Genomic DNA, 27,528 nt, shown 5'->3' on the forward strand with positions numbered 1-27,528 from the left:
CCTATCCTTGCCTTCAGTCCACCTGGTAAGATTAACCTCTACACGTAATTCTGCTTTTTTTGCTTCTGTATCCTATTTATGGAATTCTTTGCTAATAGATTTACGTAGTGAACTTTCTTATATGAAATTTAGAAGCTTGTTAAAAACTTATCTTTTTGGATTAGCATTTTCCTAGGTTGATCCTTTTTTTTTTTTTCCACAGGAGAATTAATATTATGCTGGTATGAACAATGTGGGAGAGATTTGTAGTTAGAGCCTTTATATTTATATTTTTATATTTCTAAAATTTTGCTATCCATTTTAGCTTGTATCTTACATTTTTTTACTTATTGTTTATTTTTACAATTTTACTTTTCTTTTGATGATGGAGTTCCTTTCCTTCTGTTTTATTTTATGTAAACTGCTATGTTGATATATTGAAGAACGGTCTATAAATACAAATAAACATAAACAGAATTCTGTTAAGTCCCTTCTGGATTCCATATGCTAGGTGGCTCATAATCAAAACTTAAACACGTCTAAAAACCTGCCCAAGTCAGCATTTGGACATCCTAAAACAGTGGTTCTCAACCCTGTCCTGGAGAACCACCAGCCAATCGGGTTTTCGGGATAGCCCTAATAAATATGCATGAGACAGATTTGCATATAATAGAGGTGACAGGCATGCAAATCTGCTCCATACATATTCATTAGGGCTATCTCAAAAACCCGACTGGCTAGTGGTCCTCCAGGACAGGGTTGGGAACCACTGTCCTAAAAGACAGGTCATCCAAGTTCTATAATCAAACCCATTTTTTAGATGTATCCAGGGACTTTTTTGGCTTCTGAATGCTGCTGTGCGCCCAGAGCTGAAAGGGGTGTATTTGGAGGAGTGGTTGGGGCGGGATGTGGGCTGACCTAGGCTTGCAGTTGTCTTGCAGGTATAATCGAATATTTTACTAGACTTTCTGGACGGAACTTATATATTCTGAGTTAGAGACGATCTACAAACAGATATAAGTGCCAAAGAGGTATCCAAAGTGACCAGATTACCACTGCAGAGACAAAGTAAAGACCCCCCAATACACTCCCCCCAGTGTTCACTGACCCCCTTACACCTCCACAAAGATCAGAATAAAACGTACATACCTGTCTCCAGAACATCAGCACCTAGTATAGGAAAGCCTAGTAGAGCTGTATACAGGTCTCTTAAATAGCCTGGGGAGTGGGCTAATGAATCATAGAGAGGAGGACCCTGGCCCATGAGCCACTCTAACCACTACATGTGGGTGGAACATGTGCGCCCACTAAACCTCCCCCCAAACCCTACTGTACTGCTATAAAGGTGGCACCTGCAGCCATAAGGGCTACTGGGGTTGTAGACAGGTAGGTATAGTGGGTTTTAGGGGGCTTACCATAACCTATAAGGGAGTTCTGGTGAGATGTTTATGTGAAGTTCACAGCAGTGCCCTGTAAGGTACCCCACTGCTCTGTTACAATGTCTGGGTGGCCAATCCATCACTAATTGGCCCCTCCCACGTCCAAAAGGTCTTGCTCTAGGTATTTGGGTCTTGGACAAAATTTTGGTCGAGAATGTGATATAAAGATAGATGACCTGGGGTCTGGACGAACAATAGCCTTGACATCCAGATAGACGATTCTCGGGAAAAAAAATAAAAATTTTTAGATGTATTTTTTTGAGAATGGACATTTTCCCACTGCTGACTTTGGGCATCTAGCGCCATACGTCCAAATCAGACTTAGACATATCTTTTGATTATGCCCCTCCACGTGTTCAATCCCAACCTGCAATCCATGAGTTGCAGAAATCCAACACTTTTCTGAGCACATGCTCCAGACCCTTAGCCTGAGAGCTAGAGAACATCCAGTTACAGTTTCTGCAAACAATCCGTGCAGAAGTCTTTGCAGTTGCTCTACTTCTTTTTCTCTTAAAGTTCATTTCTCAGTAGCTTCAGTGCCTTAAGATCCCTACTCGGCAGTTCCCTGTCAGAGGAAAGGACACAGTCCCGTGGTGCCAAACTGCTGCTTCACAGAGAAACAACCTTACTAAATTCGGGGTCCTTCCCTTGTCATGGGTTTTCAGTGCAGGATGTATGTGTATGGAGTAAAATTCACCTGGGTTTCAAGGCGCAGGCTGTTTGTCCAGCCCCCAACTATGTGACGAGGATCCGTGGGAGCGGAGGTCATAGTCAGTGTCCAGCCTACTGGCTATCCGAAGATCTTCAATTCTGGTCATTTGGAGAAGTTACTGAGGCAGAAAATCCTTTCCCTCCATTCAACTGCTGTTAAAATTGCTGACAGGTAAAATTTGGAAAATTTACCCCTCCCTCTATAATTGTCTTTTGTAGAGATACTAAAACAATTCTAGGCTTTTTACCCAACCAAACAAATTTAGTAAGAATACCATTTAACCTTTTGTAAAATGACCCCTAGAAAAAAATTGGTATCATACTCATTTGATAACAAACCACAGGCAATATCATCATTTTAATCGTTTGAACTCTTCCCCACCAAGAAGTTGAATAGTTCAAGGTCCAATAGATGCTGGCATTGTGGTTTAGAAGCTGAGACATTAGATCATTTGATATTTTTCTGTCCCTATATAAATACCTTTTGGAAGTTAATTTGGCCCCAAATTAATTCTTTGTTAGAAAAGCATGTTGGACTTTCATATGATACTGTATTATTTGGTAGAAAGCAAACCTAAATACTGCTAATAACCAGCAATACACATCAGTGTTATTAGCCCAACAAATTTTGAAGGGCTATGGCCTCAGAATTGGAGCCTACGCACAGCAGTGCCAGTCACAAACTGAGGATAATCTGCATAGTGAAATCGCTCCTGCTCCAATCATTGGCCAACACACATAAATTTTTTTATTTTTTTTTTTAGAAAATTTTCAAAAGCATTTAAATGAAGCTATAGATACAACCCCTACAGGGTTACATTGTGTAAGTGCAAGCCAGGATATGAAAAACATAGACCAAAAAAGCGACTTAGCTTTGTAGCTGACTTGTCTTTGCAGGGAAATACAGTCACTAGTGTTTGTTTGCCGACGCGGCCAGCGTTTCGCGGGAATTTTATACTAAAGACCATCCGCTGCGTCAGGGCCACCAGGACATTCATAAATCAAGGCTCACGTTCCTTCCCTTCCTCCATCACGTCAGTTCAGCTCCGTCTATGTTAAAAGCAGCTGCTTTGAAATTGGAGCCCTGCAGCTAAGTCGCTTTTCTGGTCTATGTTTTTCATATCCTGGCTTGCACTTACACAATGTAACCCTGTAGGGGTTGTATCTATAGCTTCATTTAAATGCTTTTGAAAATTTTCTAAAAAAAAAATAAAAAAATTTATGTGTGTTGGCCAATGATTGGAGCAGGAGCGATTTCACTACGCAGATTATCCTCAGTTTGTGACTGGCATTGCTGTGCGTAGGCTCCGATTCTGAGGCCATAGCCCTTCAAAATTTGTTGGGCTAATAACACTGATGTGTATTGCTGGTTATTAGCAGTATTTAGGTTTGCTTTCTACTATATTTTTATATACTGCTGGGGTGATTAGTTTTAGGTTATACACTGTATTATTTGGTACATCAATGAGATTTAAAAACCAAATTTCAGCGAATAATAATAAACTTTTATTAATATTAAGAGGGGTTGCCATTCAGCAGATTACAGGAAATTGGAAAGATTATACTAAACTAAATTATACTTTTTGGTGGAATTCAGAATGCCATATTTATAAAATGGAAAGGGTGCTTGCTATACAACAAGGTAATTATAATAAGTTTAAAAAGATTTGGGGGCCATTGATTATTTATTCTAATGATCAGACATCTTAAACACCTCAGTATTGGAAAAAATAGAGGGAGGGTGGGAGTATGAATGATAAGAATTGATAATTGTTAATTATTAGTATATGGGAGGGAGGGGTGGGATTCTTTTATATTCATGTATTGGAAGATTACAAATAAGATTGTCAAGTGATTAATTAATAGATTTCTGATGGATTATTGTATACTTGTAATTTTTGAAAACGAATAAAGATTTATTAAAAAAAAAAAATTGCTGACAAGGTATGGCACTGCAGAACTGTGAGTTAACCTACATTATTTCCTATGGCAACTTTGGGAGTGGCTTGATGAACGCTTTTAAAGTCGTTTTTCACAGGTTCTGAGGGTAGGATTCAGGTCCCCCACCTCCCCAGACCCCAGCTCACTATTTTTTATTTTCAGGTTTTGTTTATGTTTCACATATATTCTAGGGCTGGGGAGCTGACCTGGGTCTGTGACTTTGAGGAAAAATATCGCCCAGCAGTCCTTCTGGAGTCTGGCGCAAAATGCCTGCGTTCTAAATCTGGGGACTCTCTTGCTGGTGCACAGGTGCCTCAACAGCTCCCTGTCATGGTTGTGGGGTGTGACTTTTTACCAGAATTTTTTCGGCTTCTCTGGAAATCTTATTCTGCGGACTCCACTTGTTCGATGCGACCAGTGGGCACGTCGAGACCTTCTCATCCTGCTACGCCGGTGGCAGAGCTTCCTGTTTGGGAACCCTCTCATTCTGTGGTGGCAGCCCTCGATTGCAGCAGTTACCATTCAGATATTATGCCGCTGCTGTCTCCCGGCACTGCTTCTATTTTGGATCCAGCCAATACCCTTGCCGGGACTAGTCATCTTGGCCGCCCTGAGAGCCCGGATTTGGTGATGACCCTTCTGTATGCAGACTATTTAAGCATGGTTCTGTCCATCTTTTCATTGCTGATGTTCTGAAAGAGCTCAGATTGGATGCTTCACCTTCCACTTCTCAGGCTTCGGTCACAGACCACTCTAATGTGCTGTCTTTTTTCCATCCCATTCGCAGCTTCTTGGACTGGTTATGGAGCAGTGGGACTCTCCAGAGAGCTCTTTCTGATCTTCTAAAACTATGTCTAAGCTTTATCCACTGGTGCCTGATTTTCAGCAAGTTTTTGAACAGCCTAAAGTGAATTCTGCCGTAGCGTAGTGATAGGGTAGTGATGCTTAAGGATTCCCAGGATCAGAGGGTGCATATTGTGTTGAAAAAGCTTTTTGATGTGCCATCTTTCAGTATCAAAGCGACGGCAGCTGCTTCATTTACAGCGCAAGCCTGTCATTCTAGATTGTGTGGTATGTCCTCGGCAGACGTACCTGCCTGTCCTCTGCTAGTAATGGTTGGTGTGGATTATGTATCAGACACCCTTTATGATCTCATTTGAGTTCTTAGTAAAGTCTGTGCTTACGCAGTGTCTGCACACCAGACTCTTTGGATCTGTCATTGGGCCTGGGCCGGGGCCGCTGCCTTGAAGGCCACCTTGAGCAGATTTCTTTTTAAGGGTTAACTTTTATTTGGTAAAAGTCTGGATGACCTCATGACCAGTGTTTCCAAGTGCCACCCTAAGTCTTGCCCTATGAACAGGTCTTGGCAGTTAGTGGGAGGGAATCGTAATAATTTTCATTCCTTTCACAGTTTTGTCAGGGTTCCATGGGATCTTCCTCCCAGAGATATTCCCAGGGCTAACGCCCTCATTACAGTGGTTCCAATTCTAGGCGGCCTCAGGTTCCCGAGCAGCAGCTGTTCTTAAGAAGCCTCAATGATGCCAGGAGTCAGGTAGAGCTTCCTCATATCGGAGGTCGCCTTTCTCAGTTTTATCAGGCATGGACTTACGTTTCATCGGATCAGTGGGTATTAGACACTATTTGGGAGGGGCACAAGATAGACTTCTTTTCTGGCCGACCTGCCGGAGAGTCCAGAAATAGATCTGTAAGCAGGCAAAAGGAGTCCTGAGTTCACGCTATTGTGCAACGTCTGTTAGATATCAGATCAATAGAGCCAGTTCTAGAACACAAATTGGGCTTATGCAGATACTCCTTATACTTCATCGTGCCAAAAAAAGGCTCATAAGACTGGAGGCCCATTCTGGATCTAAAGTTGGTCAACTGCTGCTTGCTGATTCCTCATTTCCGCATGGAGATATTGCGCACAATCATAGCTGCCTCTCTGGGAGAGTTTCTTGCGTCTTTGGATCTCATAGAGCCTTACCTCCATATTTCAATCTATCTGGAGCATCGCAGGTTTCTACGTTTCCATGTTCTACAACAGCATTTCCAGTTTGCTGCACTGCCCTTTGACCTTGTGATGGCACCTCACACTTTCACCAAGGTGATGGTAGTTGTGGCGGCCTTTCGCCACCTGCAGGGGATCCAGGTCCATCCTTATTTGAACTATTGGTTAATCCGAACTCTGTCTCGTCCAGAGTGTGAGAGTGTGGTTGCAGGCATTGGGGTGGATTGTCAACTTCAAGAAGAGCAACTTAGCGCCCTCCAAGCCCCTGGAACATCTGGGTCTTCTCTTCAACACCAGGCAGGGTTATGTGTTTCTTCCCAAGGCAGGCAGACAGAAGATCAGACTTCTAGACTAGCTGGCTTCCATGGTCTGACTTTATCTTCAGGTTCTGGGATCCATGGCAGCCTCCTTGGAGGCAGTCCCCTGGGCCCGAGCTTACAAGGTCAATGTCCGGAGAGTCTTGTTCCACTATTTGGAGAAGACTAATAATTTCAGTCTGTCTGATCACCTTTTTGTCCTGACTGCTGCACGTCCAAGTCTTCGATCACTCGATGGATTCGAATAGCCATTTCCATGACTTACATCGCCCGTGGCAAGCAGAAGCCGATTTTGCTTCATAAAGCTAGAAGTGTGGTTGCATCATAGATGGAGTCTCATGTGATTCGTCCTGATGAAATTTGCAGGGTGGCTACTTGGTCATCTTAATACTTTTACCTGGTTTTACCAAGTGGATGTGGTGGCTCGTTCTGATTCTGCTTTTGGGACCTTGGTGTTGAGAGCAGGCTCTTCTGTACCTCCCTAGCTGTTACCATTGCAATCCGGAAGGGACATAACAGAATGGAAGATTACATTTCTAGCTTTGATAATCTTCTTTCTGTTAGTCCCTGTAGGATTCCATACGACCCAACCTCTGTATACACTCAGTTGTTTGGAATAGCCTGCTTTTCTGCCTCGGTTATTCTCCTTACAGGCTTGAAGATTTTCCAGCCAACTGCCAGAGGGGAGTTTTCTGCGAGTATGTGCATTACCGAAGGTTAGTTCTACATTGTTGTTTAATGTTTTCCTGAGTTGCCTTTGTGCCTGTTTATTACTCATTCATGTTTTGCAGAGCAGCCCAGTTTAAGATTTGTTTGTGCTGCTGGAGATCTTCCCCCATACTCCCTTGCCATGGATTTGTTCAGGTATGTTACTTAGCATTGGGACTTAACTGGATATGTTTACTAGCTCTCAGGCTAAGGGGGTGGAGCATGTGCTCAGAAAAGTGTTGGGAGTTCTGCAACTCCCAGATTGCGGGTTGGGTTTGAACACCTAGCGTATGGAATTCTATAGTGACTAACAGATTATCGAAGGTAGAAACCTAATCTTCCATTCGTGCTTTTCTGCCTTATGTATTTAGGGAAGCTAGATAAATGTCTTACTTCTTGTTTGACCCTCAACTGAAATCTTTCTCTTCCATAGCTCACTGGGGTGAATGACAAAATGACAGAGTACAGCAGCACTGCAGGCGTGTCCTCCATTAATGCAGCCCTGATGCATACATTGCAGCGGCACCGGGACATCCTGCAGGTAACACAGGACTGCAGCATACTCACCTCTAGAAGTACTTGTTCTTGAAAACTGAAAATCAGAGGTGATAACATTGTAACATTAACAGATGTATATAGCCTAACTCATAAGAAACCTCTGATTTTCTTACAGAATATACGCAGTTTATGGGGTAGTTCTCCCTGATTTGCCAATTCTAATCGATTCACTGACTCACTTTGGTGAATCAATTCAAATCGATTCTTTGTTCTAGAAATCAGACTCACTGATTCAGCAACCAACACCCCTCTCCCCCCCGTGAGACCTGACATACCTCAGAGGCCTCCTAAAGCAACAGCGGTGGCGGTGGAGAATGGTCAGCTGCCAGCGGCCTGCCCCACTGGTGCCTTTCCTCTGCCATGTCAATGATGACATGGCAGAGGGAAGCCCTAGTGGGACAGGCCATCAGTAGCCCATGCAGAGCGATGCTGCTGCTGACTATCCACTGCTGCTGCTTCTTTAGGAGACCTCGGAGGTATGTAGATCTCCTGGTGGGAAAGTCGTTTGGAAAAAAAATGCCCGATTGGACAGGAAAAGTGAATGGAATAAAAAAATCGATTTAAATAGGCCAAATTGTTTGCATTCATTCCCTCTCCACCTCCCCCCCTTTTTTTTAATTGTAAACCGCTAAGATTTTAAACTCGGTTTTATATTTGCGGTATATCAAATAAATTGAACTTGAACTTGAACTGAAAAATTTTTCCCTGAATCGGATGCACTATTACAGGGTTGATGGTTCTTATGACAAGCATAATTATTTTATGGCTTTGTTGTTGCACTTATACTTGCCATCAAATATGTAGTATGGCTCTGTGCTGACTGAACTCATTGTGAATCTACCAGTGAGCCTTCAGTTAAATGGCAAAATCAAGATGGTATGCTCTCTAAGCCCTAAAAAACATGTTACTCACACAGCGGTAACAGCTCCAACATTCATATTCCGGAAGATTCCGGAAGATTCATAGGAATTCTAAGAGGGGGAGTTAATGTAGTTTATGATTAGTTTTTGAAGGTAACTCCTTATTCCTCTGATCAGAAGTTTCAAGTTTATTCATGGCTTGATATACCGACCATCACATGTATCTGGACGGTTTACAATATTAAAAATTAAAAAGGTCTAATATAATTTTTGATTTAGGTGAGATAAAATAAAAAGAGGGTAAACCTAATACTATGACAAATTAAGACTGATTAGAAACAAGAGGTTTTGGGGGATAGGGAAATTTTAATTACAATTATAAATAAAAATAAAAGGGAGGATAGAGGGATGGGGAGTAACGGGAGGGAAACAGGGATATCGTGTTTTAAAAGGTTTTTTGTTTTTGTTTTTTTTCTCCCACTTATTTCTCACTTATTGGTAGGCATCTTTAAAGCGAAATGTTTTGAGATTTGTTTTAAATTTATTTAGGGAATTTTCATTGTGAAGATAAAATGGCATTGCATTCCAGAGTGAGGGTGCAACTACTGAGAAAATGGAATTTCTAGTATAGTATAGGTCCTTAATTGAAGGTATTGTCAATAGGTTTTGATTCGTAGATCTAAGGACCCTAGAAGGCAAAATCAGTCTGAAATCACTGAAGAGGAAACTGCACATTTTCTTTTCTCCTCCAAGCTCTCTACCTGTTCCTCTGATCTGATTTATTTCCCATCTACTCAGCATTATCTCTCCTACCCTCATCCCTTTTATTTGTCATATCCTCAATCTTTCACTTTCCACTGCAACTGTTCCTGATGCTTTCAAACATGCTGTGGTTACACCACTCCTCAAAAAGCCTTCGCTGCCAGTCTTATTTGGCTTAGAAATTCATGCCTGTCACCTTTCTGCAGGCATCCTTGCCGGCCGCGGGAACCCCTCCTTCTCTGGTCCCGTGCCTTTTCTCTTGCTTTCCTTCTGGAGTCCTGGCCAGTATGCAGGTCTTGCCCACTGTTGATTCCACTGACCTTATAATGCCTCTGCAAATGGACACCATGGCTGCAGGAGATGTGGCAGCCCTAACAGATATCCAGGATCAGGATCCGAGTGGGGCCCTGGATCTGGGGGAGGATCCCACTGTGTGCAGATTTTTCAAACCCACGTATTTGGTGGATTTGATCTCTGAATAGCTACAGGTATTGAAGCTAGAGGCTGGGTATCCTGTCACTGCGGAATTTTCCCTCATGAATGACCAGAGGTCGTAATCTGCCTCTTTACCTGATCATCTTGACGTTCGGATTCTTCCGGAAATTTGGGAGGCACCTGAAGGCCCTTTGAAATGTGTTCACGCCATGTCACAGCTCTGTCCCTTGGCAGATGCTTTCAACCAGTGAATGTGGATTTTTCGGTGGCGCAGGTCACCAAGCGTACGTCCTCCCCAGTGATGGGGGGTAGTCCTGAAGGATGTCCAGGACCAGTTTCCCTTCATAAGAACATAAGAATACCGCTGCTGGGTCAGACCAGTGGTCCATCCTGCCCAGTAGTCCACTCACACGGTGGCCCTCAGGTCAAAGAGCAGTACTCTAAATGAGTCCAGCCTTACCTGCGTATATTCCAGTTTTGCAAGAACTTGTCCAACTTTGTTTTGAAACCCTGAAGTGTGTTTTCCCCTATAACAGATTCCGGAAGAGCGTTCCAGTTTTCCACCACTCTCTGAGTGAAGAAGAATTTCCTTATGTTTGTACAGAATCTATCCCCTTTCAACTTTAGAGAGTGCCCTCTCGTTCTCCCTAACTTGGAAAGGGACAGCTTCTATTTGGCCAGGGTCTGGATAACCTCATGGCTAGTGTGCAGGATCGAAGTCGTTGCCTGTGAACAGGACCCACCCCTCCAGGGGTTCGGGGAGCTCTCATTTTTGTCCCTTTAGGTGTTCTTGTCAGTACTCGGGGACCCCAGCTGGCCAACGTCCGTCTCCCTCTGCCAAACTGCAGTTCGGTGGCCCTCGGCATCAGCCGGCCATGGGGAGTCATCCGGTGGTATCTGCAAAGAAGCAGTTCTGATGCCAGGGGATGTTCTGATGCCAGGCCTGTATCCCCTCTTCCACATATAGGGAGTGGTTGTTGGCTTTTCTGGCCAAGTGTCAGGCCATCACTTCTGACAATTGGGTTTTGGAGGTCCTTTTAGGAAGGCTACAAGCTAGAGTTTCTCTGTCCTCTGACCGATTATTTCCTGGATTCCCTTGCAGGCTGGCCCAAGAAGGTGGCTCAGGTAAAGGCTACAGTCTGCAGATTGCTCAATATTGCGACCAGAACACGACTTAGGCTCTGGGAGATACTTGATATACTTTATCATTTCAAAATGAGGCTCCAATGATTGGAGACCAATTCTGGACCTCAAAGCGGTCAATGTGGCACTGTGAGTGATCTCCTTGTTGGCTCCGGGGGAATTTCTGGCCTTCTTAAATCTGACTGAGGAGTATCTCCACAATCCCATTTATCCAGACCACTGGAAGTATGTGTGGTTTCACGTTCTGGAGCAGCATTTCCAGTTTACGGCGCTGCCCTTTGGGTTGGTGACAATGCCCAGGAATTTCACCAAAGTGATGGTGTTGGTGGCAGCCCATCTCTGCACCCTGGGAATCTTGGTTTATCCGTATCTGGATGACTTGTTGATCAGAGCTCCCTCGGAGTCTGATGGGCATCAGGCTGTTCATCAGATCATGCAGTAGTTGCAGCCCCTGGGCTGGGTGATCAATTTCAAAACGCTTTGCTACCTCAATGATGCTATACATACTGGCATCCACGCAACCTTGGGCTTAGCAGATAAAGATAGATTGTTCACCCTCTCCAAGGTAGGGAGAACGAGAGAGGGCACTCTCTAAAGTTGAGAGGGGATAGATTCCGTACAAACGTAAGGAAGTTCTTCTTCACCCAGAGAGTGGTAGAAAACTGGAACACTCTTCCGGAGTCTGTTATAAGGGAAAACACCCTTCAGGGATTCAAGACAAAGTTGGACAAGTTCCTGCTAAACTGGAACATACGCAGGTGAGGCTGGGTCATTTCCCAAAGGAGCTCGACTCGGTTTACAAGTGATTTAGATCAGGATATATAATAAAATATAAACTTAAAAGAGAACTAGAAAGATAAAATATACTATTAATACGACACTTCAAATGGATGAGCCTCTAAGGTATTGCATAAATAGCCAAGTTCTTAGGTCTTTTCGAAACTGTTGTAGATGACCTATCAATCTTACAGAGTCAGGAAGATTATTCCAAATTTCTACCAGCTTGAACGCCATAGACTTACTAAGCTTCCCAACGGATATGAGTCCTCTCAAGGAGGGAAATGATAATTTGTAAATCTGTATGCTCCTTAAATAACAAATTCTAGTGGTATTCCAATACAAGGGAACTAGAGAATCAAATATTCCGTAAAGGAATTTGAAAACAACGCTTGCACACTTAAACTGTATCCTAAAATGAACTGGAAGCCAGTGAAGCTTTCTCAACAAAGCTTTGTCACACTTTCTCTTTCAAAAATAAGCTTAGCTGCTGTGTTCTTTATCAAGAAATTTTATCGTACTGTCTCAGTCTCCCCAGCTCCTGAGTAATAACATTGCTGATCTCTAGTGCAAAAATCATTGTGCAGTTTGAATGGTATGTCATATTTAAATTTTGACAGCGTTGGAGTTCTACGGAACAGATAAGAGCAGTTTCACACATTGGGATTGATATTACATATTAGGATATTTTGCTGTGATTCTTTATGGAATATTTTACAATTACTTAACTTAAAAGTTAGGATTATAAAGTCATGTAAAAAGGATTTAAATAGATAAGGAGGTTGGGGAAGGAACAAATGATTAAAAAGATTGGGATTGATGAAGAGAGTTCTGATGATCCTCTCCTGATTAGTTAACTTTAATTTTTCAAGTCTTAGAAAAACTCCCTAGTGCATGGAGGGAAAAAAAAAGATTTTGAGTAGTTACTCTTTAAAGTCACTTTAAGTGCTTTTTGTATAACAGTTGGAGTTATTCTGTACTTTATAGGGTAGGTGTGAAGTATTTAGATATTTTTGAGTCTCCTAACCTACTGTAATGGATATTTAAATTAGTTGCCATGATACCCACTCTAGTAATGGCAGCATGTCTGTTTCTGAAGAGCTAGGACTGAAAGTGCACTTAAGTCTTGGGAGAATGGAATGTAACTTGAGAAGTTTTTCAGATTTCCCAGTGTAGATGGTGACTCTTTATTTTGTGGGCTGCTTTCATAAGCAGTTTGTTTCCTCCCTGCTCCTATTCTGCTTTCTAGGGGTGTGCAGCCAGAAGACTTTTGTGTCATTTCCCCTGACATTTACGAGCATGCTCATTTTGTCACGGGTTTTCTGAAAAGTATGCTCTTCTGGAAAGAGAGCATGTGCTTTTTTGAAAAGGGTGTACTGTTAATAACAAAAGCACAAAATTTATGTTTTATTGCCTTTCAGGATTACACACATGAGTTCCATAAAACGAAAGCAAATTTTTTGGCAATACGAGAAAGAGAAGATCTCTTGGGATCTGTACGGAAAGATATTGAGTAAGTCGGTGCACATTTGAAGGGATTAGTATACTGTATATATATATATATATATATATATATAAGGCTATTCTCCCAATCTGAGACTTAGAGAATAGGTTACATAAGTAGAGCAAATGCTTTTTCTTTAGCATCTCTCCAGACCGGTGCAGAAACTGATGGATAATAGCTCACAATGACCAGCAGGTGGAGACTGAGACACAAATTTTTGGCTGTAGTTCAAGTGGGCTGTGCAGTCCCAAGTACAATCAGTCTGCTCTCAGTCTCCAGTAGGTGAACTACAGCAAAAGTTTGTGTCTCAGTCTCCACCTGCTGGTCATGGTGAGCTATTACCCATCAGTTTCTGTGCCGGTCTGGAGAGACTAAAAGAAAGAAAATTAGCAGGTAAGAATCTAATTTCTCCATTCTGACCATGATTTCAGACTTGATGCAATAGGGAAAGGGATTGGGACTTATATACCGCCTTTTTGCAGTTTTACAACCACTCTTAAAGCAGTTTACATACAAGTACGTTGAGCATTTTCCCTATCTGTCCTGGTGGACTCACAATCTTTCTAATGTACCTGGGGCAATGGAGGATTAAGTGACTTGCCCAAGGTCACAGGGAGCAGTACAGGGTTTAAACCCACAACTTCAGGGTGCTGATGCCGCTGTAGCTCTAGCCACTGCGCTACACTCTCCTCCAATATGCTAGATTTCTACTTAATGAAACTTTAGTCTTATCATTTTAGATTTTTTTCCCCTTTCCCCTTTCCCCCATGCTTCATTAACAATATAGCTCTCATGAACCTTAAAAGTTAGAGGCACTTGTTATGTGCTCTGTGACCAGCAGGAATGGCTCCAATGACAGCATTTGGTTTTTTGGAGTTTTTTGCTATGTGCCCAATCTCTGTTGATCAGAAGGGTCAAATTCCAGTGTTTTTTGCCACAGGAGTTAGTGGGGTTATTGACCTTTCAGCACCACAAGCCTTTGAAAAGTAAGACCATTCCCAACCCAGAGTCAGTGTGCATTACTCTCTAGAGAAACAACTGGTCTGTATAAGTGCTAAACTTTCACTGGTTTTCACTCTCTAGAACCTTTCTCCAAGGCAGCTGTGTAAGGTAATTTGAGAAAATAGAAATATAGCACATGGAAGAGTCTGTTTGAATTCAGTGATCTCTGCTTCCATAGAATGACAGGCATGCATATTTCTTTTTTAGGTCATATAAAACTGGGTCTGGAGTCAACAACAGGAGAACGGAGCTGTTTCTGAAAGAGCACGAGCATCTCCGGAAGTAAGTTTCACTTATGCTGTAGACTATATATATATTTGAGTACCAAGTAATTAAATTATTTGAGCTGGATAAAAGACCTGTAGTACAAAAAATAGCAACTCTTTTTCAGGTAGGTGCAAGATGAAATGAATCTCTGGTGTACTGCTGGGGGTAAATAATCGCTGGAAGGAAAGAACAGAGAAAAACACTTTGTCTCAAAAATTTTCTTTGGGTTTAAAGCAGATTAGAAATGGTATTATCTGCAGCCTAAAAATTTTCCAAAGGCATTTTGTAGACTGCAAATTCTTCTGGTTTTCTCTTGAGCTGGTGAGCCCCAAGAAATGGTCACTGGATTTTCTTCCTGTTCTTTGGCTACTGAGACCTGGGGTACCCTTCTCTGCCTGCTGGGATTGAGGGAATGGGGCACCTTGCTACATTCTGCAATTCATAGTTCTAGGCAGATTACAAAAATCATTAAAATAGACAAAGCACAAATAATAGAAACTAAACTAATAAAATAATGCATTGCCAGCAAATGGCTTATTTCTTTGTAACCAGTTCCTTAGTTTTAATTGCATTTTGACTGGAGAGGGAAAAACACTTTTTAAGTTTGTTTTACTGTAAATCTTTTTTTTATTTTTTTTTTATTGAATTGGTCATAAACAGTAAACCTTTTTATTACATTTGACACAGATATTATGAGCCAGATATACAGAAGGTTGTTCCAACATTAAAAAAAACATTTTATGTACCTCACCTGTGCCCCCATCCCTTCATATTAAAACCTTTTATTTGAAAAGGAAAGATCCAATACAGCATTGATTAAACTATACAACTATCCAAGAAATATAACAACCAACTATACCACATAGCAGCAAAATCCAAATAAACTGTTCTATCAGGTATAACCCTCCATCCTTTTCCCGCTTACCTTCCAAAATGAAGTCATGTGTAATAATATAAGATACCTATATGTGAACCACAAGGATATCATATTTAATGATACAATTAATCAGCCAAGCTTGAAACTTTAAAAGAGGTGTTTCCACTTGCCATATTTGAGGTGAAAGGCCTTATTTTCTTAAATTTGTTTTAGTTTCATGAAGTTTCCTAGTTCTAGTACTATTTGATATCGTCCACTTGTTATGTTTTGCAAATTACATAGCTTGAAAAACATTCCAAGTATCCCTGACCAGATGCATAAGGCATTGTAAGGAATGCTAACAAAAGGGGCCCTTTTATTAAGCTGCATTAGGTGTTAATGCACATCTAACACAGCTTAAAATGGCATACCTTGGAATATGCTCAGGCATCGTCCAGTGACTACCAATTTTTTTGTTTTGAGAGAGCATGTGAGGGGGTAGAAAGTAGACATTCCTGTGTTAAACGGTTAGTGCATCCACATTGGCACATGAGCCCTTACCACTTATAAAATGAGTGGCAGTAAATGTTCACGCTGTAACTTTTTTTTTTTTTTTTTTAAATAGCCATGCTCTATTGGCAACAATAAAGCATGGCCACTAATATAAAAAAGAAAATCAGCCATTTTATGGCTGCAAAAAATGGCCTTAGCACATAGGTAAAAACCCATATAAGGGCATATTAAGGCCACTTTTTTCTGCAGCTTAGTAAAAGGACACTAAAGATAGGAAAACAAGTGATTAGAATTCTCCGTTTGTGCATTCTGACTTTTACGAATCAGTGGAATAGACATAACATGCTCAGCAGAAGTCAATTGCTCTGAAACCTGCAATCTAAAGATCAATTATCATTTATGCCTCAAAACATGGCTAATCTCTAGTCCCATGGCTCTTGTAGCATTTTCAATTTTGTTTAAACACTGCTTGTGAGCTGCAGTCTGACTGACATAGATCTAGTTGCAAAATACCAGATTTTTCAAAATTCTCCACCAAAATCACAATCAAAAATTGGTATAATGGACCATCAAAAGTGAAAGGAAAAAAAGTTGTTAAACTATTCCGCCATCATTCCGCATTTTGTGTTATCTTTCCAATAAAAAATGATAAAGCACTTCTGCTTGAGATTGGTTATTATGTGTAAGTTTGTGCTGAGGTGCTACATCTCCATCTGCTTTTAATGTTGGGCTGAAGCCAGTAGCAAAGGGAATGCTGGAAATTGGTTTCTCTGATATTGTGGACATAGTGATTGGTAAGCTAAGGCTGTGATAAGAGGATCTCCATAAACTACATTGTACCCACACTTTTTGTAGCCAGCATTTTGTGGTGGTTCTGAACGTTTCAATGCCAAGTTTATCTGTGCCTGTGGAATTGCTTTGCACTGGTATTGCACAATATCTAGCTGTAATAGGTTGATTGCAGGTAGAAACTTACTAAGCATGGTGATTGGGTTAAAAGTACTGGAATAAACCTACAAATGGTGATGGGACTGTTATAAATGCACTTTTTTCCTTTTGAAATGGAAGAAGCCTTGAAGTAAATACAGCATGACAGGGTTAATTGAACACCACAAAAAGTCCAGCAAGGAACAAACCCACGCAAAACAAGCAAGAGAAAAAGTGGGATGGGACAATGGACTCTCCACCAAACAAACAAGCCAGAAGGATTAAAATATATTGTTTATTGATGTCCAAATTGAATGCTAAAATCCCAACACAGTGCTATGTTTCGGCACATAAAATGCGCCTGTATCAGGGGTACTGTGAATCAATTTCTGTTGATGAATGATGGATTTTAACATAAATAATATGAACCTGAAATCCAATTCCAAGGAAGTCAGAATGCCTGAAACATGCTAACCAACTGCACAAAACTGTTCGAACATCACAAATGTATCTTAGTGGTCTTCCCCAGAGTAGTTAGGCATGATTAGATTTATTTTAAAAATTTGTATTCTACTTAAAACCTAAAGAATACACTGGAGCCACAAAATGAATGGCTGTCTGCAGTGGCATACCTAGCGTATGTGACACCCAGGGCTGAACATTTTTTAATACCCTCCTCTATATAACAAAAATATATTTTTAGTATACAGATATCTTTCTGAAGTCTCAGTTCACATTTTTTATCTGAGCTAATTAGTGATGATTAATTAAAGAAAAAAAATTTCATTAACCTTGAAGACAAGGGGACTGGTGAAAAAGAATTAATACATTAAAACTGAAATGAAAATCTGTCTCCCAGACTGTTAAGTGACTTGCCCAGAGTCACAAGAAGCAGTTGCTGGCAGTGTGTATGGGAAATGGAGTCTGCAGAGGTTCTATCTGTGAAGCCTCCCCAAACATACACACCCCACCAGCTGAATGTAATTATCCAAGGAAGATTCTCTGATTAAATGTGTGAGATTGCTGGCTTGGGGGTGTCGGTGGTTGGGGGTGGTGTCAGAGGTTCAGGAAGGGGCCGGTGACAGGAAGGAGTGGGCATCTCTCCTGCCGATTGGGAGGTCTGCTGTCCACCACAGCTGGCTTAGCTGATTGCAGCAGGGGAATCCCCCCTCCCGATTATCTGAGCTGGCAGAACTTTTCGGGGAGCCCTGCCTACTCAGCTGACCAGGGATAAATTCCCCTGCCACGATCAGCCTATGGCTGATACAGTTTAGCGGCAAAGATAGGTGATTGAAATGTAGGCCAGGTTTTTCCAGGCCTACATTTCAACCGCCTATCTTGGCTGATTTGGCGTGATTCTGTAACACGCAATCATCGGCCACTGATTACAGAATCCTTCTGATAGCGGATATTACATAGTAACATAGTAAATGACGGCAGATAAAGACCTAAATGGTCTATCCAGCCTTCCCATTAGTTCTACCCATTAAAAGTACATGATTAAATTAACTTGTCTCTTCTTTTGATATTTCTGGGTCATAGACTGTAAAGTCCACCTAGGTTCCAAATGCTGAAGTTGCCATCCAAGCTCACGCCAGCCTATCCAATCATCCTGTTTGCAGGATACCTACCATAAAGTCTAGCCAGTAACATCTTCATGTTCCAAGTTACTGGAGTTCCCATTGATGCCCTCCCCAGCCCATCCTACACCAAATTACCACATATGGGACACAGACCGTGCAAGCCTTAGTTCTTTAATTTACATCCTTCATTTTCTAATTAGAGATCCTTTAGTTTTATCCCATGTTTATTTGTATTCCATCACCGTTTTCCTTTCTATCACTTCCCTCAGGAGGGCATTCCAGGCATCTACCACACTCCTCTGTGAAAAAGAATTTCCTAACTTTGCTCCTGAGTCTTCCTCTCTGCAGTCTCAAATTATGCCCTCTAGTTTTACCATTTTCTCTTCTCTGGAAAAGATTTGGTTCTATATTACAAACATTCAAATACTTGAAAGGTATTATCATATCTCTCCTGTCCCTCCTCTCCTCCAGAGTATACATATATAGGTCTTCCAGTCTCTTCTCATACTTCTTTTGGTTCATACCCCTTACTGTTTTCGTCACCTTCCTCTGGACCTCAAGTCTTTACTTCACCAGTGCCTGCAAGACACTTAATTAATTGATGTAGAACATTTGAAACTTCAGTGAAATTGGGTAGGTCGACTTGTGAGATAATAATATTGTTCTGGAAAACTCTCCAGTATGAGGCCAAAGTCCTCATGAGGGTGTTATTTAATATTACACCTAAATCTGCAAGACAGATGGTACTTATTGGCTACAATTTATGGCCGGAACTTCTCAACTTTTACATCAGGCGATACATCTTTGCTGCCTGCATATGACACAACTCCAACTACTCGTAGTTAGTGAATTTAATTTAGTGATGGATCCCTTAGTGGATAAATTAACCTCAGCTTCCATGCTCTGGGGCTCAGGAGAACATTTTGTACTCTTTCTGTCAGGCTCTGAATCTCATTGACCTATAGCATCTCTTATATTCGGGTGTCTGGACTTATACATACATCTCCAGGGCTCATGGGACATTCTCGAGACTTGATTATATTTTTATGTCATCCAATCTGTTTCAGCAGGGCCCATAGAAATATCCACTCATGCCCCAGTCTGGATAAATATGATGCCTGAACTAATGCTGCCCGATTCACGATTCGAATCGGTTCACCGATTCACTTCGGGTGAATCGATTCAAATCGATTTAAAATTAAAAAAAAAAAAATCGGCTTCCCGATTTGGACCCTCGTCCCTTGTCCCCTAAAGCAGGAGCGGCAGCGCTGCTCTTGCTGGCCAGCCGCTGTCGCACCTGCTTTAAAGAGCGAGGAGGGAGGGTCAGTCGGGAAGTGCTGCTGTCCGGCTCCCCCCCCCCCCCCGGCGTCTGGTTTCCCACCCTGGCCTCCTGCTTCCCCCCTGGCCTCCCCGCACCGTTTACCTTCTAGTTGCAGTCTGCACAGAAGATCGCAGTTATAGCGTCTTTGCAAACTGCTTTTAGCTGTTTCCTCTGCTGCGGTCCCGCCCCTCCTCTGACATCAGAGGCAGGATCGCGGCGGAGGAAACAGCTAAAAGCAGTTTACAAAGATGCTATAACCGCGATCTTCTGTGCAGGCTGCAACTAGAAGGTAAATGGTGCGGGGAAGCCAGGGGGACCACGGAGGCCTTTCGGGGGGGAGGGGGAGGGCGCAGTCCTTCGGAGTGGGGGGGAACAGGCCTTTAAGGAGGGGGACAGGCCTTTAAAGTGGGGGGGCAGGCCTTTAAGGGAGGGACAGACCTTCAAGGAGGGGACAGGCCTTCAAAGCAGGGACAGGCCAGGGATGGTGGCATAGGCCTTTAAGGGGGGGGGACAGACCTTCAGGGCAGGGGGGGCCCTGGCGTAGAAGTACATGGAGGGAGGGAAGGGGGGGTCAAAGAGATGTGCATATGCCGGACTTTGGGGGGGAAGAAATAATGGGTCTAAAAATAGAGGAGAAGGAGAGAGATGATAGACAATGGGGTTTAGGGAGGGAAGGAATAGAAAGGGAGAGAAGTTGGACACAAGGGATGGTGTGGAGGGGGGGTTAGAGATTCTTGATAGGAGGGTAGTTGGGAAAAGAAAGGGAGAGATGGTGGACCCTGGGGTGGTGGGGAAGGAGGGAAAGATGCTGGATGAAAGGGTAGTTAAGAAAAGGTGGATCTGTGGATGGAGACGAAAAAAAAAGAAAGATGCCATCCCCCTCTTTTACGAACGCATAGCGTGGGTTTTAGCACCGGCAGTGGCAGTAACTGCTCCAATGTTTATAGGAATTCTATGAGCGTCGGAGTAATTACTGCTGCTGCCGGCGCTAAAACCTGCATAATGCGTTCGTAAAAGAGGGGGTATATAGACAACTATTGTTTACATATTAGCCACATATGGATAACCCAATTTTGTTTTGGGGAGCAGCAAAAGTTTTGAGAGGAGACAATCATCTCATATATTAGTATGCAGAATAGACATGTGACTGTTGAGAGGGCATTTACTAAAGCCAAACATATATTCAGTCTAAGGCCTACTCCCTCTACTCGAGAGGTGCATCTTGCAACACAGGCTTCCCCTAATTCCCTCTTGCAAGCGCTTAAGAAAATAGCAGTTTTATTAAAAATTCCAATTTTATAAATGCAAATCCAGGAAATTTTAAAAATAATTTTGTTTTCAAGTCTCTTTGAAATGATGATTTAGCCTTTTCTTTCTTTAGAAGTTCCTTGTGCAGCGCAAGGAAGCAGTCTCTCATCACAGATCAGCAGCCTTGCGCCTGGTAATCTATCATTGCTTTTGATTTTCGTTCTGTGATGTAGTTGGGATTAAGTGTGCAATATTCTTGGTGGAAAGTGTGAAAGAAATATGTGGTCAGATTATAGATGTTCTGAAAAGAGGTTTCTTCCTGTTCTGCACCACTACAGTCACTTCCAAAGGAGTTAGAACTGCTCTGAATTTTCAGATATAACATCTATTACTGCATCTCTTTGTTTCCATGTAATTTAGATAACACAAAGTGAAACCTGCACTGCAGAGAGAAATAAGGTCAGTCAGTTTTCTTTCCTTTTCCCCATTCCTGACAGAAAAGATAAATCTACTCAACTGCTCTCCAATATGTTTATTGGGAGCTGATGACATTCTCTTTTCTCTTTTTCATCCTTCTTCCTAATCTTTCATCAGAGGTTTTGAGGTGTTGGCACACAAAACTTGGACACATCCAAGACTCTGTTCATTCAAGTGTCAGGCAGTAGAGCAGAGATATGTGTTGCACTCCTCTCAATAACAAAGGTGGACCACTTTTAAAACAATGTCTTATTGACTAAATAAAGCTCCTAAATAAAGTACATCAGTTCTGTAGTTTCTTCTTTTGATTTTGTTGCACTCCAATACCAATTCTAAGCTTCAGGAGTAACAGGAGAAAAGCTTGTACACGTGAGACCCCCTTCTCAACAAGAAGCCTTGCTCAAACTTGCAGAACTGTAGAAATCACCCCAAATAAATAATAAAGTGCAAGGTTTGACATTAATTCTGCTCAGCATTTTCTGTTGGCTGACGGATTATAATGTCCTGAAGGGAAAAACAAATCAAGCAGGAAAATTACTTCATCCACCAAAAAAGGAATAAAAGACCCATGAAGATGAATGACTGCTAAAGGGCTAAAGTTGATCAAATTTGTTATTAGTCAAAAATGTATTATGGAGAATTGATGACTAACTATGCTTTCTTATTTACTGATGTGTAGAACATTCTTTAGCAGCTGACATTTTAAAGAACCACCTCCCAAATTCTGCATTCTGCTATGATTTTTATAAGGTTGGGGCAAGGGTTGCCTAAGTAACTTCTGTAAAATTGCTCTCTTTGGAAATATTGAATGATTCTCTTTATTCCTTCAGACTAGTCTGGACTCATGGGTTTGTTCTCCTACCAGCAGATGGAGATGGAAAACAACTGTTTTCACACTACCCTACATAGAGTCCTGTACAGCCATCAGACAATCGGTATTTCTCTCTCTTTAGCAGATGGTAGGTGAGTGCAACTATACCGTTTGAGACTGGCGTATAAGGCATAGATAGTTTGAGCTGCTTAGGAGTGGTGTAGGCTTCCAGTCTTTGTGCCCCTGGGGTGCTGAACCCAGGTGGGCCAAGTCCTCCAACCCATTTTTGGGTGGAGATTTTTTTTAAAAAACACCCTAAACTGCTTTGAAGGAGTGTCAGGCCACTTAGCCTTTAGGACTCCAGGTTCCAAATCAAAGTAGGGAGGCCCAGTTGAGTTCATATCTGCCTCAAAGAATATTGGGGTCGACCAAGCATAGTAGGCATTGTGCATTCTGTTGAAGCTGTCACTTGAACATTGATACAAATGGCCAGTGTTGTAGCAGTAAAGAGGAGTAGCAGCAGGAAGTGCTTCAGGCTCTGGAGGAATGTGGTTTGCTCTGTAGCAGCATCAAGAAGGTAGCACAGGGAAGAGGGACTAGTAGAATAGTGTTTGCAAAGAGGGATCCTAGGCCTAGAGCTAGTATGAATTTGGCAAGATTTGCTACAATTTGTCTTCTGCCCTCCAACCCAGCCTGCTGATTAACCATTCCCCTTAACTGTATCCATGATATCCTGTTTGCTGTCTTACCTGTATAGATTAGAAACATAGAAACAAAGAAAATGACGGCAGAAAAGGGCCACAGCCCAATAAGTCTGCCCACTCCAATGACCCACCCCCTAATTTCTTCCTTAAAGTGATCCCACATGCGTATCCCCCATTTTTTCTTAAAATCTAACATGCTGCTGGCTTCAATTACCTGCAGTGGAAGATTATTCCAATGATCAACGACTCTTTCGGTGAAGAAATACTTCCTGGTGTCGCTATGAAATCTCCCTCCCCTGATTTTCAACGGATGCCCTCTTGTCACCGTAGGTCCTTTAAGAAAAAATATATTTTCTTCTACCTCAATATGGCCTGTGACATATTTGAACGTCTCAATCATGTCTCTGCGTTCCTCGAGTGAATATAGCTGCAATTTACCCAGCCGTTCCTCATACGGGAGATCCTTGAGTCCTGAGACCATCCTAGTGGCCATTCGCTGAACCGACTCAACTCTCAGTATATCTTTTTGATAATGTGGCCTCCAGAATTGTACACAATATTCCAGATGAGGTCTCACCATGGATCTGTACAACGGCATTATAACTTCGGGCTTCCGGCTGACGAAACTTCTTCAGACACAACCCATCATTTGTCTAGCCTTGGATGAAGCTTTCTCCACTTGATTGGCAGTCTTCATGTCTTCATTAATGATCACTCCCAAGTCTCGTTCTGCTGCAGTTCTTGCTAAGGTCTCACCATTTAGGGTGTAAGTTCTGCATGGATTTCTGCTGCCAAGGTGGCAGGAACTGTTTTCTTACTCTTTGTGACTCTGTGCAGTGCTGCGTGCATCAGGTAGCGATATAGAAACATTTAATAGTAGTAGTTGTATATGAGGATGTATAAGTAACGTGTGTCTTATAAGTCAAACTTTTTAATGATAACAGATTAGAGGCCTCTGACAATTGTTTCCAAAGTATCATCATTGAACTGTTGTAAATTATGAATCTTTTAATCCAAAGACCCCTGCTCCATTGACTACATTTGTCTGATAAGACCTTACAGCAGCAGTCTTCGCTAATTTTTAAGCAAGGGCCATTTTGAGTCCAAACATGCTGAAGCAGAGCCGACAAATATTTTCCTACTTGGGGCCATGATACCAATAGTACTTTTCAACAATTATTCCTTGGTCACACAATGCAGAAAACAGATGAACCCTGTGCAAATATAGGACCTAATATACACAACTAAAACCTATGATGCCAGACTCTGCATGCAGTACACCACCAGAGAAATAGAGAGAAATGCATTTCTCTCCATCCATGTGCATCTTCCCCTCCTCTTCGTTAATATGCACCATCTCCTCCCTCTGTCTGCCTTTCCCCTTTTCTTCCCATCTTTCTTGCCACAGAGGTCTGGCATCATATTTCCCTTTCCCTCCTCACACCCCTGTTGGGTTCTAGCACTTTTTGTTTCCAGCGCTGCAGTCCTGCGCTCTTTGGACCACAGGCAGCATGAATGAAGTAAACACACTGCCTTAGGTGGCCCCAGAAACTTTCCCTCTGCTACAGCTTCTTGTCCCTGCGGTAGGAAGCTGTAGCAGAGGGAATGTTTATTTCATTCGCTCTGCCCGCGGCCCAAAGGATGCAGAACTGCAGCGCTAGAAACAAAAAGTTCTGGATCCCAAAGGGGGGATGATATTCTGCACAGGTTCCGCAGGCCGCCACAGAGGTCTCAGAGGGCCACCATTGGCTTGTGGGCCTTGCAATGAAGGCCACTGCTTTACAGTAACTATATTCATTTTCATGTGCCTCTGTTGTCATAGGCATTAATTAGTGTAGGAACAGCTGAGGGATGGGATGCAGTTCTGTTATGTACCTAGAAGCATGCCAGTTGCTTTCCTGTAGAGCTCATTGACTTCCAGCCAGACAGAAATGGATAGTGTTGTAAAGGGTCAGGATGTGTCAATAGAGTGTGGTGAGGGACAGGACTAGAATAATGAGCCTAAGGGAGTGTGAATCTTGGGAATTGCTTAATTTTTGCTGCCATGGAATTACCAAAGAGGCACATTTTATTTGCTTCCGGTGTTCTTCAAGCCATAATCTTAACTAGGGCAGTTTCTCCCCTGAGACACATTTTGAAACAAGAATGCAGATGATTACTGAACGTCCGTTTACATGGGGTAATGCTAGTGAAGCATGCCAGGCATCTTTTAAAATGGGCTCTAGAGTGCTTTCTTCTTCTGGATGCCCTTTCAAGCATGGCTTAAAAACAGAGTTACATATAGTCATCCCTTAGAGAGCTTCAGTTTTATGGCCTTCACTCACTGCGTAAATAGCATTGTATCTGACATGATTTAAAATATATATATATATATATAGTATCACAATTTTTCTATCATACTTCTTGATGGGCATTTTTTATCAAAATATAACCAAGCTGAAACTTTGTGCATGGATTAAATTACTGTACTTAATGTAGATATAATATACAGTATTTATGGAAAATTCCTTTGTTCTGCATCTGTCATGTAGAGATTAAGGAATGCGTAACTGATAGCTTTGGTCCTCACCAAATTATTTATAACACAGATAAAGTATTTGTCCATCCATAATTTCTTCCTTGCTTGAAAGTATGTGAAACACTCAAGGTAATTTGTGGCTACTGTTGAATGAATGTTCATAATCCAGGAAATTGGTGCTGTAATTGAAGTACTGTTATATTGGTTTGCAAAGCATATGGTTTAGCTTCCTTTTTTTTTTTTTTTTTAAGTAGCAGAGATTTTAATGCACTGATCTTTGTGTCTTATTTGAAGAAATATAATGTTTTTTTCTCGTGGTAGCTTTCTCCTGCCACTTTGGGTTTCAGGTTTGGTTGAAATTGGTCTTGGCTGGACTGTGGTGCTTAGGGTCTTAATTTGTTACTACCCAGAGGTTTGTAGACTTCTCCCTTCCCTTCAGCCCAACTAGCTGAATCATTACAGTCGGTCTTCAGCAGGAGCCACAAACTGCAGCTTCACTCAGAACCTAATTAACATGAGCCTGAAGTCTGGCCAGGGAGTGTCACCAGTGATCTGCGGCTGAAGTTGCTTCCCTGCTAGGGACTGTGAGCATTACCTCCTTAGCATCCCTAGCTGACTCTTACATCTAGGAATAAAACTTAAGCTTTTTCTTGCTGCTGGTGAAAGCAACATTAGCAATTTACAGGCAAGCTCTGTTTATTTCCCTACAGACTTGGTGCTCTAGCCATCTGTTCGGGGAAAGTTTTTGGAGACCATTTAGTGGAATGATGCTTAGCACTAAGCTATTAAGAGTTGGAGCTACACGGTGGTGGAAAACACTACCCTTTTGTTTCTTGGCTACCTTTATATGTTTGGTCTAATTCCACCTTTGGAAAAGTGCCATCCTTTTTCTCTAGTAGATATAAGCCCTGGACAGTATGGTATTTTACAAGAAATCAAGATGGCAAAGTAGTTTTGCTAATCCTCATCCATTACTGTTTCACGTCTTTGAAATGTGGATTAAATATGCAATGCACAGTAAAGTTTAAAAGGGACTGGCATTCCCTCTATTCCTTAAAGCAGTACTTACTTACTTCCAAAGATGTTCAGCAACATTTTAAAACTGTTTTTCTTCTTCATATAGGTTTTCTATATTTCTTTCAATGATCTTTTGTTCATCTGTAAAGCATTTTTTAAAATCTTCCCTTTTGGTGATTCTGACTTCTTGCAGCTGTCTACGTAGGTATCCCCAGGTTTCTTCTTGCAACTGGGCCGAAGAACACAGATATGAAGGGCATAACTGGGAAAAAAAATCTCAACTGTCTCTACCACCTCAAAATATTATTGCATATAAATTTTTTAGAAATATGGTAGTGAAAGAATTGATATACTTTTGAAGAAGGGATGAAGGTCTCGGACTCCCTGTGCTTCCAGGAGTTAAAATGTTTAAAGCTCGTAACATTACTAATGCTGTTGCTGCATATGTAAATTTTTTTATTTTTTTTTTTAAGATGATTGTCCATTAGAGGGTTCCTGGAATTGTTCTGACAGTTGCGGTTAGTGATAATGCCTTACAGTAATGCCTCCTATTTGCCTCTTTCCTAGGGGTTCTTATGAAGCACTTAACATGGGAGGGACTCTGCATCAGTGGGGCAGCACACGAGGAAGGGAGTTTGGCCGTTCTGAGTTAGAGCAAAGCATGTAATTGTGCCTTTTGCTAGCGTTAGCTGAGAACTTCAGGAGATCATCAGTCCCTGAGGGCATGCCAAGTACCAGCCTCATTTGCAGAAATTGCTGGACTGCAGCCAAATGTCAGCAGAAACTGTTTTTGTTTTGTTTTATTTTGAGACTTTGGTTGACCCAGTTTCTTTCTGCTTCCAAGGTAAGCTTTCTGCACAGAGGTAGAGGACTACTGTTAACTGGCACTCCAATTTTACTGGCTTGGGTTTATGACAACAGCTGTGGTCCACATAGTGGTTCACCCCTTCCCCCCCTTTTCACACAAATGAAGTGCAGCTAATAGTTGTATACTGACTGCACCCCTCTATACAACCTCCTGAAATCCATTATTGGGCTCATACCATCCACCTAGACCCCTTTCCGGCCAGCCAATCATGGTGTATCCTGAATCCACCTTGCCCTGCAATCCATGCTCCTATTTGTTTTCAGTCCTCTTATGT

At 41.9% G+C, this 27,528-nt stretch overlaps 1 protein-coding gene across 2 annotated transcripts in view; it reads left to right on the forward strand.

Moving 5' to 3' along the window:
• The window catches only part of GOSR1 (golgi SNAP receptor complex member 1), an 89,940-nt gene that overhangs the window by 22,666 nt on the left and 39,746 nt on the right, over window positions 1-27,528 (forward strand). For both annotated transcript variants that reach the window (XM_033921853.1, XM_033921854.1), the window contains exons 4-6: window positions 7,537-7,644; window positions 13,060-13,151; window positions 14,352-14,426. In XM_033921853.1, the coding sequence (XP_033777744.1) occupies window positions 7,537-7,644; window positions 13,060-13,151; window positions 14,352-14,426 (275 nt within the window). The remainder of the gene's footprint in view (window positions 1-7,536; window positions 7,645-13,059; window positions 13,152-14,351; window positions 14,427-27,528) is intronic.

Source organism: Geotrypetes seraphini, chromosome 15, assembly GCF_902459505.1.
Source record: "Geotrypetes seraphini chromosome 15, aGeoSer1.1, whole genome shotgun sequence".
NCBI lineage: Eukaryota > Metazoa > Chordata > Amphibia > Gymnophiona > Dermophiidae > Geotrypetes > Geotrypetes seraphini.